The sequence below is a fragment of the Alligator mississippiensis genome, chromosome 4 (assembly GCF_030867095.1).
Source record: "Alligator mississippiensis isolate rAllMis1 chromosome 4, rAllMis1, whole genome shotgun sequence".
In the NCBI taxonomy this organism is placed as follows: domain Eukaryota; kingdom Metazoa; phylum Chordata; order Crocodylia; family Alligatoridae; genus Alligator; species Alligator mississippiensis.
Genome location: NC_081827.1, coordinates 40,275,082 through 40,295,069, shown reverse-complemented (window position 1 = coordinate 40,295,069; position 19,988 = coordinate 40,275,082). Strand labels below are relative to the sequence as shown.

The window sequence follows — 19,988 nt, the reverse complement described above, 5'->3', positions numbered from 1 at the left end:
ATCTGAAGAACCTGGAGAGGTCTCACCAGTGATGCCTCCAGAAATTCCTCCACACCAAATGGGAAGATCTCCATGCAAATGTCAGCCAGCATCCTTGCTAAAGCCAGTGTTACGAGCAGTGAGTCAGTGATCCGCAAGCACCAGCTTCTCTGGAGCAGACACTGTGTGCAAATGCTTGACTCCCAAAACAAGTGCTTTACTCCCAGCTTAGTAATAGCCTGAGACCTCATGGTGTCCAGAGGAAACGCTACAAGGACACATTGAAGGCATACTTAAAGGAAATGGATGCCAACTTGAAGAACTGGGAAGAGCTAGCTGCCAACCAAGTGGTGCCACAACCTTAACCAGTCAGCAGCCCATTTCAAGGTAAAGCATCTTGTCTTCAAAGCAGAGAAGAGAGAGCAGAGGAAGGAAAAGATGAGGAATACCAGCCTGCAGCCTACTGCCTCCTGCAGAAAGACCTGCAACCTCTGTGGATGGATCTGTGGCTCAGGGATTAGGATCTTAAATTACCTCTAGACCCATCAACGAGCTGTGAATCAAGGGATTGCTGACAAGTAGTAATAAAAGCTTCTTCAGTCTGGAATAAACCCATTTGACACCAGTGTAAACACTATCATCTTGAAATCTAGTAAACAATTTTGTTGATAATGCACAAGTATAAAGTATGCTTCTGTTGCACTCAGTGGCAATAACTCTTCAGAGTTCTTCATCTTGGGTAGGGGAGAGCAGCTGTAGCTGTGTGTAGCACTACTGTATCATTCATGCTTGGTAAAAGAATGAGAGTGCTGATGAGAAAAATAATGAAGGGAAACATATGACTTCACTTTACTTCTCCAAATGAATGGACAGCAACATAGTAGCATCCTAGAATTACCTTTAAAAATCTATTGCTGCTGCTTTTCTCTACAAATTTATAGAAGTTCATTGAAGTGCTAGATCATAGACATTCCCAGTCTTCTAGGACCTAGGATGGTCAGTACGTGCCTTGATGGGGAAAAATGTATTGAGGTAAAACCCTCTGGGGGAAGAAGATCAGCTCTATTCCAGGGTGTCTTTCCCGTTCTATTTAGTGAAATTCCCTGGCTGTATTTCATCTTAACAAGGAACCTTCTTCAAATGCTGTCATTTCCAAGGTATTTGGTAAACTGACTAGCAGGCTAATCACCTGCCCTACTCTTCTGAGATGCTGTTGCCCTTCTTCAGCCTATCTGATTTCTTCCATGGTAATCATTGAGCATCTATCCAAAAGTTTTCATACAAATCTGGACTCTTCTTGTGATGGTGTGCTACTCTCCTATATCTCCTAAGTCTCACTTCTAGCTGGAAAAGATTATTTTGCTTAGGAAGCGTGCATCACACCAGAGACATAGCTCTGGAACTTTATCTTAACCTCATTGAGAATGTCGGTTCATGGTTCATCAATAAAAGCAGCATTGTTCAGTAGGCAGCATGACAGCTCTGTTACAGTCTCCAAAGGGATGGTTGGCTCTTCTAGTTGCTAGGTGAGAAACTGAGATTTAACTGCAACTTCATGCTCAATTGATGGCAACTCAAAATGAAAAAAGAAATGAAATACAAAAGCTGCATAGCCCTTAAATGAATACTGGTTTGGTAAACAGGTATCACTGAATTTTAGAAAAAAGTCATGCTGGACATGTCTACATGAGACACTTTGAGCACAGTTGTCTAATTCTACTGCTCATTAGCATGGCAGGCAAAACCCATGCCAATGAGCTAATTCACAATAGAATTAGTGTACTGTGCATTAGCATCACCTAAAATGTGTGTTGGCACTACTACACAGTAGTGCTGGTTACTGCACATTTATTTTGTACCTGTTATTACCGTTAATGCATGTGTAGACATGTCTGCTTTTAGTCTAGAAAATCCAAAATGAACTGCTCTTACCCTATCACAGGGGTACTGCACTGTTCAATTCCCTGCATAATAAAGAAGGGGGCATTTTCCTTAAGAGTCTAAAATATCACCTCTCCCACTCTGTCTGAAATTGTCTGGATTGTTCATTTTCAATACATTGATGCGCCTGTTTGTTTCAGCTGGCATTTAAATAGTTGTATAGAGAGCATTTAGTACTTAATTATGAGCCCAGCCATATATAATGGATGTGCAGATTGAAAAGTATTTGGATTGGTAGTTCTAAATAACTGGTAGCATTCAAAGCCTGTGTATATCTGGTATATATTAAGTACTCAATTGGCAGAAAGTAAACATATTTGCCTTGTTCTGTATTAATGTCTTCATATGGATAAATACAATATGTAGACTTGAATGAAAGGGAAATTCTGGATATACCACTACAGCTTTGGTTTCCCATGACACAGTTGAATGAACGTACTCTTCAACCAGGAATTGAATTTATGCTATAAATTCATAAATCATTTTATTTCTTCAGTGACTTTGTACAACTGCTCTTCTGGGCGGAGCGACTGCAGCTTGTGTCTTGCAGCTGAGCCTGGTTACAAGTGTGTGTGGTGTGAAGAAGATGGCAAGCCAAGCAAGTGCATTTATAAGGAACTCTGTAATACTGTTGCTGCTAACACATGTCCTCCTCCAGACATTACTCGCGTAAGATTTTTTTTTTCCCTGCCTACCAGTATATTGGCTTTTCTTAAAGAAATATCTGAATATGCTGAAAGGGGTTGGCTGGGTAGAGGGGACAGGGTGCATATTCTGAAACATTAAGCAAACTTCCAAAGCAGCAGCCAGAAGATGGTATCAGTGTGGAAATGTGCAAGACCTGCCAAGTCTCTCCTATTGAGAGGCCCTTCATCTTTCATCTTCTTTAAAGCCTTGTGCTCACTGTGGTTTAAACTGTGGTAGCAGTAAGCATTTAAACATGTCAGTGGATTACAGAGAGTTAATATGAATTTTTACCAGTGCAAGGTGTTTTTTTCCCCCTCCACTAAGGTCTGTTCTACCCAAACTACTCTTCAGCAACAACATGACAAGAAAGCTTGAACCATAAGTTTACCAAAAGAATCGGAAAGTCTGAGCCTCCCAATAAGTGTTCAGAGTGCTGATGTTGAGTGGATGCTTAGGCTAAATTTGAAAATCTAGCACTGCTGGGTCTGTTCTGTCTTACTTTCCATTACAAAAATAATTCATGTCAACCACAGCCACTGCAACCTCCTCTCATGTTATTAGTAGAATCTGCTGATTGTAGAACCTTCAGTTCTAGGTCTCTGTACACCATTTCTGTGTCCTCAAGTGTACTGTGAATTTGACACAACTCTCCAAAGCTGAAAATTATGATAACCGCCCCCCTCTCCCCCCCTGCCCCCAAAAATATGAAGGATGGCTAGAAGTGCCTCTACAGAATAGTCTTGAGCGAAATCTCAATGTTTGGAGCTTTCAAAATATGGTATATCGCATGCTTTAAATTAGAATAAAATTATAAACAGGATAAACATTAACCTGGAATTATATATAGGATGATAGTCATAGTCTGCTGGGGGCTTTTTTCTATAGTTCTTAGAAGTATGAAATCTACAGCAGGTTACTATGGGTTGTATAAATCAACTTGGATCTTAAGATAAAGATATGTCTTAGCCTTTCTTTTTCTAGGAACCATATAAGAAACCTTATTTAATGCTAAGGTATTGACAGCAATTAATGTCAAGTTAAACTGTAAATAAAAGGAATACAGCCACTGTTAGTTTCAAATTTGCTTTCTATTTTTACCCATACAGATTCAACCAGAGACTGGACCACTGAGTGGTGGAATTCTTTTGACCATAATGGGATCTAATTTGGGTATAACAGCAGATGATGTCAGAAGTATAACAGTAGCAGGAGTAGAATGTATTTTTAAAAAGGACTTCTACTCCGTTTCTACTAGGTAATTGTTTTCTATGTTGAATTTTATGGGGAGAGGGATTAGTTGTACAATTACTGGAAATATTAATAGGAGGAAGCAATGCGCCATGCCTGAAATGCTTGGTATTGACATTTCTGAGGATTTGCACAAAACCAGGTTTTGCACTTCTGCACAATAACAAATTATAACAGCATTTTCCCTTATGATTAGGGCATTTTGTTTGAAAAGCTGTAATGAATAATTGCTGCATATATCTGTAAACTATTTATTTGTTTTCAAATTAAATGCATCACTGTCAGTCCACGCTTTAGTGAACAAATAATTTCAAGAAGTGGTATGTTTCAAGATCACTTGATGTAAAGCATTATACAACAGCTTATATGGTATTGTTAATAGAAATTTAGCATTTCAAGCAGTGCCATTTTCACCTGTCTCCAATCAAGTGAGTTCTGGTACTGAAAGCTGCAAGTTCTTCTGAAAGCATCATTTCTTGTCTCTTCCTAAACTTGATGCAGCTTCTAAGAATATAGTAGACAGGATAAGAAACAAAGCATAGATTACAGCAGCAATGCACATGCCAAGACTTGCAAGAATTTGGAAAATGCTGTCCATGTGCCAGGACCCAGATAGATAATTCTGGAGTCATTCGCAGTGGAACTTGACAACCCTTTATTTAGGCCCTAATTTAAGTACATTGTAGTTGTAAAAGTGTGGGGTTTTTTAAATTTTCTTAGGCAATAGTGCATTGTTTAAAGAAGAATAAGAATCATTCTGAGATGGAAAGAGCAAATGCTAACTAAAAAAAAGCTCTTTTTAGTAGGTCCCATCATAAAAAGCTCTGCCAGTGCACAGCCTGCAACAATAGCATACATTCACATCCTGCTTTGTTACTAGAGCTACGCTGTTTATTTTTTTCTGATTTCAGAATGATTACTTTAAAGAATAGTTGAGTAGAACATAAGAAACCCATTTTCCACTCATATGTACAATAGAATAAATTAGAATCTGTGGCTTGTAATTAAGTGTCCGCTAAGGTTTTAAAATAGAGAAGGAAACAAAGGTGTGGGGGGGTTGGAAAGCTGTTGTATCATTCTACTTACTAGTTTGCGTTTAGCCCATCAATAATGATCACAAGTTGCTGCTATTCAAAGGGTACTGAGTTTGACTTCTGGTAGATACAGAACTGAAATATTTGCATATACCTTAGTGGTGGTCACTTCGGTGTTCAAAGTATATTGCGGAAAAAGGGAAGCTTGCCCTTCTGTATGTGCCATGCGACAGCTAAGCAAAGATTTGACTTCCTGGTGTGGTCAAGCAGGCACCTTCTGTGTGCATTCAGTCCACCTTTTTAGTTGATGAGTGAAAAGTTATGCAATTAAAGATAAACTTGCATTATTTCTGACTAGGATTGTGTGTGAAGTTGGAAATGTGACAGAAACATTGCAAGGTGAAATTGAAGTTAATATAAATGGAAAACAAGGTAGATCAACAAATGAAGTGCAGTTTACATACCAAGTAAGTACCCTGCTTTATTCAACATACAGCATGCATCTGGTTTAAAATGCATCATTAGGACAAACACAGGTGGTTGTGCTCATAGCTTTTATTCAATCAACAGCAATGTCAGTGATTATTCATTCAAGTATAGTGGAAAATGTTTATCTCTTACAACTTATTTTCCCACAGGACCAAAAATATTTCCAGAATAGCAGGTACAAAGACTCAAAATAGGTCAATGGTGTTTGCAATTCAAATAAATAATTTACCTATGGTTGTAATGAACTTAGCATTTGTCAGTGCTGAGAAAAAGAGCATTGAAAAATTAGACATTCTTCAGGTGCATGGTAATTGCACTGGGGTTTTTTTATCAGTGTGTTTAGATTAGCCAGTATTCTTAATCATGAAAATTAATGTGTAGCCATGGAAGAATAAGTAAGGATGCTGCATATTTTAATCTCTCAATACTTTTCATCAGTTTGATTCATTCAAAAGCACAGCATACACAGAATAAGTAGTGCCACAGCCAGCATGGTGTGCAGTCATATTAAACATACAATTTACTTTTATTGTCACCATGCCAAAGGAGAGTCTCAATCGCATCTTAATTGCTATGCCCCAAGTGTGGTAGTGTTGCAGCCTGTGGCTTTAGCCACCAGAACTTGTAGATGCTGGTGGCCTCAGTTGCATCTGTGTGGTCTTTAGAAGTTAATAGGGAACTGTTGTCACTGAGAGATTTAAATAATCCAAGTGTCAGATTTGATAGTTTAATAAGTAAACCTTTAAAATACAGCATGTGGAGATTGAGCTAGCATTCTGAATTTTACTACAGTCTGTTTTCCTGAAGCAGTTTTAACTTCATGCTAACTTCTTGTTAACACTTAAGGTCCCTTCCCTTAAGAGCTAGATCTGTGGTGATGCTAGAATAACAGCTATGGAATGTCCTTATAGGGCAGAGGAAGCTAGTCACAGCCAGCTGTTTCCAGGGCTTCCAGCCACAGACCCTCCCCTAAGACATGCTTTTGTGGGAAATAAGACATCTACTTTTTTAAGCAAAAAAGCACCCCCTCAACTCCTTCAGTATTTCATTGAAGCTTGTTTTTCCATGAACCTCTTTGCACTGATCCTCGCTCTCCATCAGTTTCCAAAAGTACCAAGCCTCATTTTTTGCTTTTTTGTTTGAACTGTGTTAAGGTCTCTGGAACAGGGACTATGTCTGTTAAGCTTAAACCAGGCAAGAGCTTAGCAAGAACTCCTTGTGTCACATGACCTTTGCACTGATACTTCCATTTGCCTTCTGGTAGTAAAGCATTCTCCGATCTTTCATATGTTATCTTCATACAAAAATGAAATAGCTTATTGAAGGGAAGGCTTACCCATCCACCTAGGCTTAGAAGACCTTTCGTCTAAATTCTTCAGAAGAGTTCTGAGCCAATTCCCCGCCCCCTCCACCCCCCCGGATCTGAAGGAGAGATGGTCTGATGACTTATGACTTTGCTCTCTTAGTGCTAAAAAGGCAATGCGAATCTGACTGCTTCCTACTTAGGTCCTAGGGGAACTCAATACGTGAATATCAGCAAAGCACCGAGTTTCCGAAAACTGAAGCTATATTATGCCCCAGTCTATGCTTTTGGTTGGGGTTACAAGTTAAGGTTTTCATAGTAATAAAAATGAACAAGCTGTTCCTAAGAAGTAAGATGGTTTACTGAAAGAGATCTCTCCAGAGCGCTCTTATTTCAGAAACATGCAGCAATGGCAAGCAGTACATACCTGGAAATGTAGTGCTCGCTACCTTAAAGCTTCTGACATGGTTTCCTCTTATTTGTTTTGTCTTCACTCTTATTTCCTGAGAAAACGCAGCTAGCTTCTTACTGCAGCAGGAATAAAATCAGTAGAGAAGTGTCACATGCATACACACATCTACAAGTGTGGAAAGTCCTTATTGGCATGGCAGCAGAATATCAAAACAGACAATCTAGTTAGCTAACATCACGTGTGGGCAGTTATTTCAGCTGGAGGGTCGCTTAATGAGTTTTGGTGAGGCATTGAGGGCTACAAGGGTAGCCCTGCCCCTTGACAGGTACCCTGCCCCCTGGTCACCATCTTGTGATCAGGAGTCCTGCCTCCAACCCCTGACCTTTGCCACTGGACATCTCTTCCCTTGCCCAGGAAGTACTTTGATTTGGGAGTGGGAGGATGGTGTTGCCTTGTATGCTGTGTGTGGAGGGGGAGGGGTGTGTTTGTGGTTGGGTATGGTGCAGGTAGGGTCTGTGGGTGTGGGATGTGTGTGGGGGGTGTGGGTGTTGCTGAGGTGTGGGGGGTGGAGGGTGTGCATGGGTGTGGTGTGGCTGTGGTGTGGGTGGGAGTGGAGGTGTGTGTGTGGAGGTGTGTGGGGGCATATAGGTGATGTGTGTGGGTATATGTATGGGGTTTGGGTGGGTTGGATGTGTGCATATGGGGGGCTTCATCCCTGCATGTGGCTTCCCCTTGCCCACTCTTTGTGATGTGTGGTGGGGGTGGGGACAGGGAGCCAAGCCTGGCACTGCCTTTTCTGTTCGTCTGTGTCCCACACCTGCCCAGCAGGGCTGCAGCCAAGCCTCTGCTGGCTCCTGTTGCTGCTGCTGCTTCCATTCCACGTGCCTGCCCGGCGAGGCTGCACCAAGTGCACGCTGGCACTACTGCTGCTCCCACCCCACCTGCCTGTCCTGTGCCTGCCTGATGGGGCTTTGTGAAAAGCCGAGCTCCTTCATGCCTCCCCTCCATCCACATGCTCTGCTGCCCACCCATGCATGAGCATGACCAAAGTGAGCTGCAGGCAGAGCCCATCCTGCTCCCCTCAACACTGCAGCTTCCCCTCCCTACCTGCTGCCTGAAGCACTGCAGCAGGGACAGAAGGAGGAGCTGGTAGAGGCTGAGGGAGCCCAGCAGTCTCTTGGGCAGTGGCAGTGGCAGCAGCAGCCATGCCCAGAAGCTGTGCCTTCTGACCAGGGCTGGCACCTTTTGGTGGGGGAGACTGGGAACGCAGCAGACGCTGCCCTGTGCAGGAGCAGGCAGAACTCAGCCCCATGCAGAGCGCAGCAGGGACAGCCGCTGGAGGAGTTGGATACAATTAATTGGTGGGTTCCTGCTCTAGGCCAGATCCCAACAGCTGGCGGACTGGATCCAGTCCACAGGCCATATTTTGCTCACCCCTGACTAACATGATGTTAAAAGCTGCTGTCTTAGCATGGTCTGTGATCCTATTTGACCATTTTCCATGGGTAGCTATTCTGCAAGAATGTTTATCAGACTGCTTTTGGTATATAAAAGAAAACTGCTTTATTCAAAACATCTCTTATTTTCTGTTTCCACAAATAAAGACAAATATTCTTTAAAAATATAGTTCCTGCTGTGTTTTTCTACTATAATCTATCCGTAGATAGATGCTACCATTTCTATAAACAGTTTAAAGCACCTTAATCATAGCATATAACATAATCTTTGCTTTATATTTTTAAGAAATACGGCTAAGTAAGTACAGAAGTGCAGGGATGTACAGGTAAAGGCACAGTAGGATCTGATGCACAATCCACACAATCATGCCACATGTGCATGGCAGGAACCATGATCAGATCCCATCACACCAGTACATGGGAAGCCCAGACTCTTCCTGAACTGGCAAGTAGCGGATGTGGGTGTGATGCAGGTATGAGCACACAGTTGCAGGGGGTGCATCACATGTTCCTGGATCAGCTTATCTAGTGCACTCTTGTGCCTGGCAGCCCCATCAGCTGACAGGGCTCCCAGCCACAGGGGGTGCACCTGGCTACATGTTCATTTAATGGTATCATAGGAACCAGTCACAAAGCTATTACACATTTTTTATGGAATAACTCTGTGTCTTATACCTTGTTTTATGATACCATTAACTATTTTAATGTGTGGCCGAGTTACAACTTAAGACATGACTAACTGGTACCTCCTCTACATGTTATATCTGTTACTCAATTGACTTGTTAATTGCACAATAAATTTAAACTAGTTACACATGCAGATGAACTATTCTGCATTAAAAAAGTCCAACCAGCTATAAAGTTATAGATCGAAAATATTTAATAACATTATAGCTGGTTTCTATCATTATAGCTGGAGCTTCATCAGGCACTCAGCTCCAAGTCCCTGCTGCGCACAGTCCCCGTAGCTGGGAGCCCCATCAGCAAAGAAGGCTGTCAGCCATGAAAGCCTGCTTCTTGCCAATGGAAGTAGAGCCCAGGATTGGGCTCCCCCTACACCAGCGATAGGGCACAATTAGATCTAATATGAGATCCCACAATCACGCCTCCATACACACATGGTGTACACACATGGTGTGGCAGGAAGCACGATTGTGCATTGGATCTAGTCGCGCCTTTACCTCCACATGTAGAGGGGGTCAGGGTGATTACATCTCAAGTGTAATGTGTGGCAAGAGCCTTACACTTACCATTATTAAAAAGTTAAGTGAAACAAAAGGCAACAAAGATTAGTTTTGTTCCATGTTAGTCTGTATGTATTATAAGCCTTGCACATTGCATGAATGTTGATAGTTGTATCTCTTTCGTATCTCTAGTTAATGGTGTTTTTTAACATAACCGTTTGTATCAGAAGAGAAATGTAATGGTCTTTTAAGTGCTAAATATTCACCCATGCTAACATATGAGATACAGATGGCTTCACTTGTCTTTGATAAGTGAAATGGCAGCACATAGCTAAAGGTCAAACCATTTTTTTGGACTTTATCTGTTGCTTGCTACTATGGCAGAGACACAGTGCCAAAGTATAAAGGGGATAGGACTACTTTTCTTAAATACATGAGTCAGCTCTACTAATCCCATGCAAACATTTAAAAAAAAATTCTCAAAATATGAGCTCTGATGTGGTACAGTCTTTGAGTCCCAGTGGGCATGTTTTGAATTTCCAAGAGGGGGAAGGAAGTGTTGAGAGAGACGAGAGGATGAGAGAGATGCCACAGCAAAGACCTATCACATCTAATTTTTGTGATCTCCAGTGTCAAGTTCAGAGCAAAACCTTCTAAGAATTCATTACAAAAGCAGTTCTGTAAGCTTTTGTCTGTACTAGTAAGTAAGGACACATGACTTAAGAAAGCACACGTGAAAGATGGTAGCACCTACTGAAGAAAGCTTGCAGAATTGCTCTTAAGACATTTAACCAACTGTAGTACCAAAGAAAGTATTTTTAAAGGGACTTTTGTGAAAGCTGTTACTTCATTTGTGATTATACAAACCAAGCAGGAAGATTTTTTCCATGCAAAAGCATGCACTCTTGGCAGCTGAGGAGCTGGAAAGGGAGAAGGGGGAGCCAAGGTAAACCAGAATGCTAAACTTGATTCTCATGCATGTGCACACCTGCTCAGTAACCAAAACTCAACCACTAACCAGCCTCATGGACGTGCCAAACATACCATGTTGTGATCCAAACAAAACTACTTTGACACTGTACAAGGTCATCGCCTTCTTTGATTCAGTTCTTTTCCCCTTATTTGAGGCTCTTCTGTCACTCACCTGGCCAAGAGCAAACAGATACAGAGGGATCTGTTACCATCACCAAGACCTTTGGGCAACTCCTTTTGTGAGAGCTGTAGGGTTTTAGCTTAGCTTTTTATTCATAATCACTTCATATCTGCTTCATTTACTTTGTTACAGTTCTAAGCTTCAGCTGTAGCTGACAGGAATGCTGCCTCCCCAATAGCCACCAAATAGCTGTAAGCAAGATAAATGGGGCGGGGGGAGAAAGAGCACTGCCTGCTACTCCTGCTTCTTAGATCCTGAGGCAAAGACACTGGGTGAAAGCCAGCGGAGAAGCTAGTGTTCAGCTGGAGAGTTCTTATGAATTTGCTGTATCTGGGCTTGTGCCCAATATGGACTTCTCTGTGGCTGGAGGTCCTGAGTTGTGAGCTTGAGACCATAAGGTTGCTAGTTCAAGGTTCTGTGTCACCTGCTATTACCTTGCATTACTGACCTAATTAATCCATTCAAGCTGTCCCCATGAGAGTATCCATTCTATAAAGGGGAGCGCAAGCCACACTTGAGTTACTGTGTGTATACTGTCACAAGATTGAAAAACTGGGGTCCTTGCTTCCTTGGGGGCTGCTGCTTCCAATTTTTCACTGTGTATTTTGGCAACACTTTTTATCCATTCCAGGCACGTGGATGAAAGTGATATCTACCTGGCAACTTGTTTATAGTACACCCCTACTGCTTTCATGTGTTGTCTTCAGTCCCACTCAGAACAATGACTCAGAAACACTGACTTCAATGCAGCTGTCAGTTTGGGTCCAGAAGACAAGTGCAAGCTGTGCTGAAATTGGTCATCACTGGCACACATGCTGGTATCTCACCTCCCTTCAAGCGACACAAGATCATACAAACTGCAAAGAGTACTACTAACTAGTACTGCAGGTCTTGGTGGGCTTCAGAGAGAGGTTCACAGGGAACTGGACAGAGTATATGATTCCAAAGTTTTTCAAAGGTTTAGCCCAGGGCTAGGTAACCCCCTAGCACACATGCCAGAGCATGGCATGTGAAGGCATTTTGCTTGGCCCTTGCAGCTCCCCCACTATCTGCCTTTGGTACTCTAACATCTTACAAGTTGCAGGTATTTTTGGCACTCTGCCCAAAAGCGTTGTCAACCCCTGATCTAGCCTTTTTCATTTAGGATAGTCTGGGATTTTATTACCTCATGGTGTTGTGGATATCAATAGACAGGCTGTACTCATTCTTGTTTTGGCAGACCCAACCTATCCTCTGCTACCCTGTCTCATAAAGCTCTGCCCTGATATAAGAATGCCTAATAGAAAGTGCTTTCATTACAGTGTAGGCAAGAACTGTATGGTTATGGAGTGCACAGCTGGTCAACTAAAGAGCCAATGGTGCTGTCTGCTGAGCAGTTCTGACTGCATATAAAAGGCTATGCATATCACTGGGGCAGGGTGTAGCACAAAATACGTGAGGATAAGGCTGAGTAGTTTGGCTTATGAGAGGAAGACGCTTGTGCTACTTAACAGACCTGATGCAGCCAGAACATATTCTAGCTGGGGATGGCTGCAGGTCTGGGAGAGCTGGGTAGGTAAGAGAGACAAGAATGTGTTCCCATAATCTTGGTTTGTTGGAAGAAGAAATTGAAGAGGAGGAACCCTTGATTAATCCAGAGTAGCAAGTGCATCTAGTGAAAATTTCATCTATGTGTTTATTTGATGCTGCTCTTGTGGAATTATCCTCGCACACAAAGGGACTAAATAAAAAAGAATCCATTAAAGTGAATAACACTGGCAGCCCTGGAACCTTAATTGGGTTTGCTACATTCACAAGGATGGTAGGTGGAAAAAGAAGTACAATAACATATGACAGGTCTTGTTTGTGCATGTGATTAGGGTACTTATTTCCTCGCCTTGATCACTGAGGATGGAATGTTTTGGTCCATGGACTGGCTAAAGTCTGGCACAGGGGCCACTGGCTGCAGTGGAAGTGGTGGACGGCAGCAGATTGAAGCTGGACTTAAGCCCAGTTGTTCTGCCATTTCCTGGCTACCAAATCCATTTAAACAGACCCATCTGCTGCTGGCACTCTTCTTGCTGCAGCTGCAGTCCTGTGTCCTCATGGTATACTCATGAAGATGTATTTTGCCACTCTCCTCTCTTTCTTCTTCCTCTTGGCTGTAGTCTGATGTGGCCACTTTTGCCCCACCATTTTCTGCTGAAGCTCAGCATTTTGCCAAATTTCTTATACATCTCTAACAGCAGAACCTTCTTTGTTTTCCTTTTCCTGCTTCACGTCTGAACCCTGGCACTGATTGTCTATTGGTGGCTCTTTTTGCCCTTGAATTTTCTGCATTCTAGCAAGGCAACAGTTCCCCCTTGTCTCAATAGCATCTGTTAGGTTAGATGGTGCGAAAAGTTCCACTTCAAGGTGGTGGATTGTATATGTGAGGGAAGAAGTAACAGCACTCAGGCTTGATGAGGGAAGAAGTAAGAGCACTCAGGCTTGATGCAGAACTTAACGTGGCATCAGAAGGGAATGAGTTTTGGACACCAGCAAGAAGCAACACAATAAGAAAATTGCAAAACACACTATAAATAAGAGCAGCCAAACAGGACCACAATTATGGATGATGTAAGATTCCAGTCCCCAACAAGATGGATCTGAACCAACAGGACACTGATTTGAGAACAATAAGAAAACTACAACTTTGCTACATGGCTGGATAATAAAGGAAAAGGGAATAAGATCTGTTCTGCTATCAGCTGAGCAGAAGTGCCTCATGATCTAACAGCATCTGGATATGATAGCAATGGACTCAGAGAACCAGATCCATATAAAAACTTGGAAACACCTGGAAAGCTTTTTTAAGTAAAAGTTGCATAGATGCCATCTTAAATTGTAATCAAGAATCAGGAAAAACAGCAGATCCATATTTTGCCTAACTGCAAAAGGACTGACTCATGTAATCACCAAATATTAAAAGATAAACTAATTTATGATAGGCTAATAAGCAGGATGAAAAAATGCAGAAGCTTGAATGAGAATGTTCAGAGCCTGCACTGACTGTCAAAGGACAAGAGACATGTGCATAGCTAGCAGACAAGTTCAGATACATATTCTGAACATAAATGGAGCAGACACAGTTCAAATTTACCAAATAGCATATAAAAAGCATGAGAAATACAGGAGAAATATGCTTTTTTTTTTTCTTCTGCAAAAACTTGTGTATACGTACAAAGCTGGGGAGATTAATAAAATGCAAAGAAAAGACCAGAGAGTACTCTGGAGAAAAACACAACAGTGGAAAATGCCCTGCTCATGGAGTCTCACATTGTAATTATGCCAAAGGAAATTGTTTTGCTAAAGCTTGTTAGTTTTTTTTCTTCTCTCCTTATCGCCACCACATCAAGGATTACAGTTTATATAAAATAAATAGCTTGAAAAGCTCAGGTGCAAAGACAAGGTAGAGTCACACAAACCAGAAGCTGAATAGTATGCATGCTAGAGGGCATTAGTCAGTGTGCTAAGATTACATAGGCTTCCTCAGCATTTTGCAAGAGAAGAAAGTGAAATTGCAACCAAACAAAAGACTGATTAAAATGATATGATAGCACAATCATAATGTCATTAAAACCATGAAAATTACAGGCAAGGTACTAAAGAAAAATAGACAGGCTGATATTTCATATAGTACAGACAGTGGTCACCAACTAGTCTGTCACAATCGACTGTTTGATCAGGGAGCCCCTGACAGCTGATCTCAGTCTGGGAGGGCTAGTCGCACATGGGGACCAGCAGGATACACATGGCTAGACTGAGCCGCGTCCCCTGCCGCCAAGGCCAGGCCAGGTGAGTGGGATGACCCCCTTCTGCAGCCCCTGTCACCAGGTGAGTGGAGCCGCGCCTGGGTTGGGGGAGGGTCAGAGCCCAGGCAGCTCGTCCATGAGCACTAAGGGCTCCTGCCACTGCACACACCCTGGTGGAGGCCGGGGGGGGCGGGCATCCCCCCCCCATCTGTGCACGGGACAAGGTGGCTGGTGCTGCGTCCTCAACTTTGTGCCCCAAGCTCTGACCCTTCCCCAGCCTGGCCAGGGCTCCACTCATCCCTCTCCCTGCCCCACTCCCTCCCTCACCATGGGGTCCTCAATCTGCCCCCCTTCCAGACTGACCTGCTGGGTGGGGTTGGGGGCTTGCAGCAAGCAGGGGTGGGGGAATGTGGTACATCCTGGATTGCCCTTTACTTCAAAAAGTACTCTTCATCTTAAAAAGGTTGAAGACCACTGAGACTCTTGAAGACCTTTGAAAACTCTTGGCGCTCTGGTGTAGTGCCCGAAGACTGGAAGAAGGCCAACGTGGTGCCTATCTTCAAGAAAGGGAGGAAAGTGGATCCGGCTAACTATAGGCCCATCAGCCTGACTTCTATCCCGGGGAAGATCTTAGAAAAGTTTATTAAGGAGGCCATCCTTAATGGACTGGCCGACGCCAACATCTTAAGGGATAGCCAGCACGGGTTTGTTGCGGGTAGGTCTTGCTTGACCAATCTCATTTCCTTCTACGACCAGGTGACCTATCACCTGGACAAGGGAGATGAGATTGATGTCATATATCTTGACTTCAAAAAAGCCTTCCATCTGGTGTCCCATGATCGTCTCTTGGAGAAACTGGCCAATTGTCGCCTTGGGTCCCCCACGATCCACTGGCTGGAAAATTGGCTCCGGGGTCGGACCCAGAGGGTAGTAATTGATGGAAGTCACTCATCGTGGTGTCCTGTGACCAGTGGGGTCCCCCAGGGCTCTGTCCTTGGACCCATACTGTTCAACATCTTCATTAACGATGTGGACACTGGAGTCAGAAGCGGACTGGCCAAGTTCGCCGATGACACCAAACTTTGGGGCAAAGCATCCACGCCAGAAGACAGGCGGGTGATCCAGGCTGACCTGGACAGGCTCAGCAAGTGGGCGGATGAGAATCTGATGGTGTTCAACGCCGATAAATGCAAGGTTCTCCACCTTGGGAAGAAAAACCCGCAGCATCCTTATAGGCTCGGCAGTGCTATGTTGGTTAGCACTATGGAAGAAAGAGACTTGGGGGTCATCATTGACCACAAGATGAACATGAGCCTGCAATGCGATGCTGCGGCTAGTAAAGCGACCAAAACGCTGGCTTGCATCCATAGATGCTTCTCAAGCAAATCCCGGGACGTCATTCTCCCCCTGTACTCGGCCTTAGTGAGGCCGCAGCTGGAGTACTGCGTCCAGTTTTGGGCTCCACAATTCAAAAAGGATGTGGAGAAGCTTGAGAGAGTCCAGAGAAGAGCCACGCGCATGATCAGAGGTCAGGGAAGCAGACCCTACGATGACAGGCTGAGAGCCCTGGGGCTCTTTAGCCTGGAAAAGCGCAGGCTCAGGGGTGATCTGATGGCCACCTACAAGTTTATCAGGGGTGACCACCAGTATCTAGGGGAATGTTTGTTCACCAGAGCGCCCCAAGGGATGACGAGGCCGAATGGTCACAAACTACTACAAGATCGTTTCAGGCTGGACATAAGGAAGAATTTCTTTACTGTCCGAGCCCCCAAGGTCTGGAACAGCCTGCCGCCGGAGGTTGTTCAAGCGCCTTCATTGAACACCTTCAAGATGAAACTGGATGCTTATCTTGCTGGGATCCTATGACCCCAGCTGACGTCCTGCCCTTTGGGCGGGGGGCTGGACTCAATGATCTTCCGAGGTCCCTTCCAGCCCTAATGTCTATGAAATCTATGAGATAGAACAAGAGAATTTGTAAACATAGTGACACTAAGCAGATGATACTGTGATGTTCAGCCTGTGGCCCACAAGCTGGCTTTAACCCACAGAGCTATCATCTGGCTTGTGGTCCTGCCCATTTGGCAGCAGGGGGGTGGTGGCAGCATCAGTTGCTGTGGATCAGGGAGTAGCAGCAATTAACTGCCAAATTTCTGGACCTTTACAGAACCCTGTGGGTGAGATAAAATGTCCCAGTCCAACACATGGATTGATCTGCACGCATGATCTTATACACAGGGTTAGCCCCAGGCCACTTATCTGGTCCACGAAGTTAGATTGGGTTCGGCACCACTGCTATAGACACTCATACAGAATAGAAAACGTTTCCAAACCAGACAGTACATAGCAGTATCTTTACGTTGACATTGCTAAAAGATTACTAAGGTATTTGAAGGACTGGTATATGTTTTCCAAGTATCTTATACCTGGAAATCATTTAAATGATTTAGCAATAGCATCATCTGCCTTGCAAAGTACCCATTGTAATAAGGGCAGAGAGGTAGAATTGTCAAATAAAGGAAGAGGGTGTCACAGAGCCCATGACTGGGGAAGTAGCATGGTAGCCAGGCAAGCTGAATATTTGTATAGCATATTAAAGCTAAATGTCTATGGTTGAAGCTTTGGTTAAAAAGCAGATTTGCTTTGTATTTGATCCCAAAGACTAATATGGGCAAGTGCAACTGGATATGGAAAGCATCTACTTCACCACATTTTGGACAGCAGCAGGTAGATAACAGATAGCTGAGAATGCTATTTCAGAAAAACTCCAACAGAGAAATATTACCACGGTCAGCAGGATGAACAAACCAGGCTTTCAAGATCAGCTTCATCACTGATGAAATTTAGGTGTGTGAAGATAACTATGGTAGAATCTGGCCAGTCACAACCACAGCTTCATGCGTTAGGAAAGAAGAGCCTGGAAAGTAAATCTAAAATTAAATAAATTTAAATTATGATTCAACTCAGTGCTATATGTGTTAGCCTACTGGCCTCCCAAGAGCTACAGTTTGACCCTAAAAAGGTAAAAGCAATGCAGCATATGCCCATACTTAAAGGTATTCAGTCAGGTCAAGTATAAACAAAATTTCTTCCAAGTTTTTCAGATGTGTGTGAACCCAAGGCAACTGCTGGATATAGATACTATGCAGTCATTGCAAGTATCAAGGAGCTGGTAACCAACAGTATCCTTTTGAATAATTACAGGCATGTAGTGTGTTGTCTGTCAGATGTTATCAGTCCTCTAAAAAGTACAGCTGGCAGTTTTCATGTTAAGGTCACCAACAGAACAAAAATGCACACAGGTGGAGAAGGAACGTTCTTAAATAGTGTTTGCATGTGAAGCATTCAGTCAGTATTCACAAGGAGGGGAGTAGAAAATGACCATAAATTGGTTTTTAAACTCTCCTGCTAGTGGCTCCAAAGCACCTTCAGCACAGTTTACAATTTAGAATTAATCTACAAGAAAGGGACTGAGATGTACGCTACTGACTTGTTATCCAGAACAGCCTTGCAGCATGAAAATACAACTGAACAAAACTCTGAGATCTTCAGCCTCAGGGAAATAAAATACAGAAAGACAAAGCATCAACCAAGCCAGCTATATGCTAGTTGCAAGGCAAGATTTAAAAAAGAATCTTAGGGGAAAAAAAATGTACATGACAAAGATTTATAAGTGTTCACATCCATTATCCTGTCAGGAGAGGCAGACACCAAGGAAAGGTCCCACTCGCTTCTCAACAATGCTGGGAATACCAAGGCAAGCTGATCATGAAAGATACCATCATATAAAGAGTCTGATCATACAGATCATTGGGAACTAATACGTTCAAGAATACACTGAAGCCATTCTGTGCAAGCCCTAGTCATCGGTCATAAATAATCACACATAACTGAGATGTGGTGAGCACATGTGATACTTAGGAGGAAATTCAAGCCCAGCAGCAAAAAGACCATGAAAATACAAAGCACCTTCAAAAGATTTAGAACAAAGTTGGAATGGACTGTTTCACTATCAACTGTTTAAATAACTTTTTTACTATTCAGGCTTCTGGAAACTTAGCTAAACCATCAGACTCCCCTACAGTGGCCATCACAGGCAAATCAACAATACGTTAAATTCAGACAGCAGACCCTAGTTTACTTACAGGGAGCTTGTGCACTTTACCTAGGAATGAGTATTGACTCGCAGCATATCACTACCGTGTAACACTTAGTCAAATGGCATAGCCACATTAACAGCTAAAATTACTAAATGCTATTAAACAAAGGTTCAGAAAGCAAAGGTTACATCAAGACATTCTCGAATGCTAAAATGCTCATTCAGAGGGTCTTAGCAGCAGCCCAGTTCAGTCCATATTGTCAAAGTGCATATAGACTTTTAGTAGCCTAAGCATCATTATAACCAGCAATGATGAGAAGGAGTAACAGCAAGACAGGGCACAAAGGCCTTAACCCACTAGGACTGACAAAATGCTTGCCAGAACTACAACTGTGTCATCCCATCAGGAGCAAATTATTTTTCCTCGGGACAAATCATACACCTGGAAGGAAGCTGCATGTAACAGCAGGAACAACCTTAGTCAAATAAGGTAGCAGTAGATATGCATATATTCTACCAAAACTAAGCGTATTTGCCCACTATAAACATAAGACATAAATCAGGATATGGGGAAAACAGAGAAGTGATTAGTGCTGTTAGTCTGAAGTTAGGCAGAAGGTAGGACAGCATGGTACTTATAAACTAACTCACTTAGAAAGGCATGAACTTTGAAATGCAGCCTCTGCTGAAACTTGACCAGCAGGGCAAAAAAGGAAAACAGGCTACTGGATATAGGAACAAACTTCAAAAAATCAAGCTACTATAAGAAACCAAAGAAAAGCACTCCTGTCATTGCTGAAGGATTTGCACTTTTTAAGTAACAAAGCTCTTGAGAAGCATACACAGAGTTTGTAAGCTGTGAAGGAACAATACTCAAATCTTGAAGAATAACTTCATACCAAGAAAGCTAAAAAGTGTTGATTTTAAAGTATGTAGTATGCAATGTAAACTGTAAGGGAGGGAGTTTAATAAAATGCTAAATAAGTAAGCAAAAAGTAAACAGAAATACTGTCTGCTCTCTCAGTTGTGAGCAACCGGCTGTTACAGGGGCCTCTCAAGAGAGGACATTTTTCAGAGATGTTGTCATAATACTGCTGAATTTTAGGTGCTGGATCCAAAATTTGAAGTTGTGCATGACATCAAAAGCACTCTTGTTACTCAGGCCAGCTAGATGACTGCATTAGGGAGCATGGGTTCTTCCTGGGTACCCTGAAACATGAAGCTGTGCTATA

At 42.9% G+C, this 19,988-nt stretch overlaps 1 protein-coding gene across 7 annotated transcripts in view; it reads left to right on the top strand.

Moving 5' to 3' along the window:
• PLXNB2 (plexin B2) overlaps positions 1-19,988 on the top strand; it is a 345,929-nt gene that overhangs the window by 278,342 nt on the left and 47,599 nt on the right. For all 7 annotated transcript variants that reach the window (XM_014601042.3, XM_059725915.1, XM_019491747.2 and 4 more), the window contains 3 exons: positions 2,417-2,589; positions 3,714-3,862; positions 5,248-5,356. In XM_014601042.3, the coding sequence (XP_014456528.1) occupies positions 2,417-2,589; positions 3,714-3,862; positions 5,248-5,356 (431 nt within the window). The remainder of the gene's footprint in view (positions 1-2,416; positions 2,590-3,713; positions 3,863-5,247; positions 5,357-19,988) is intronic.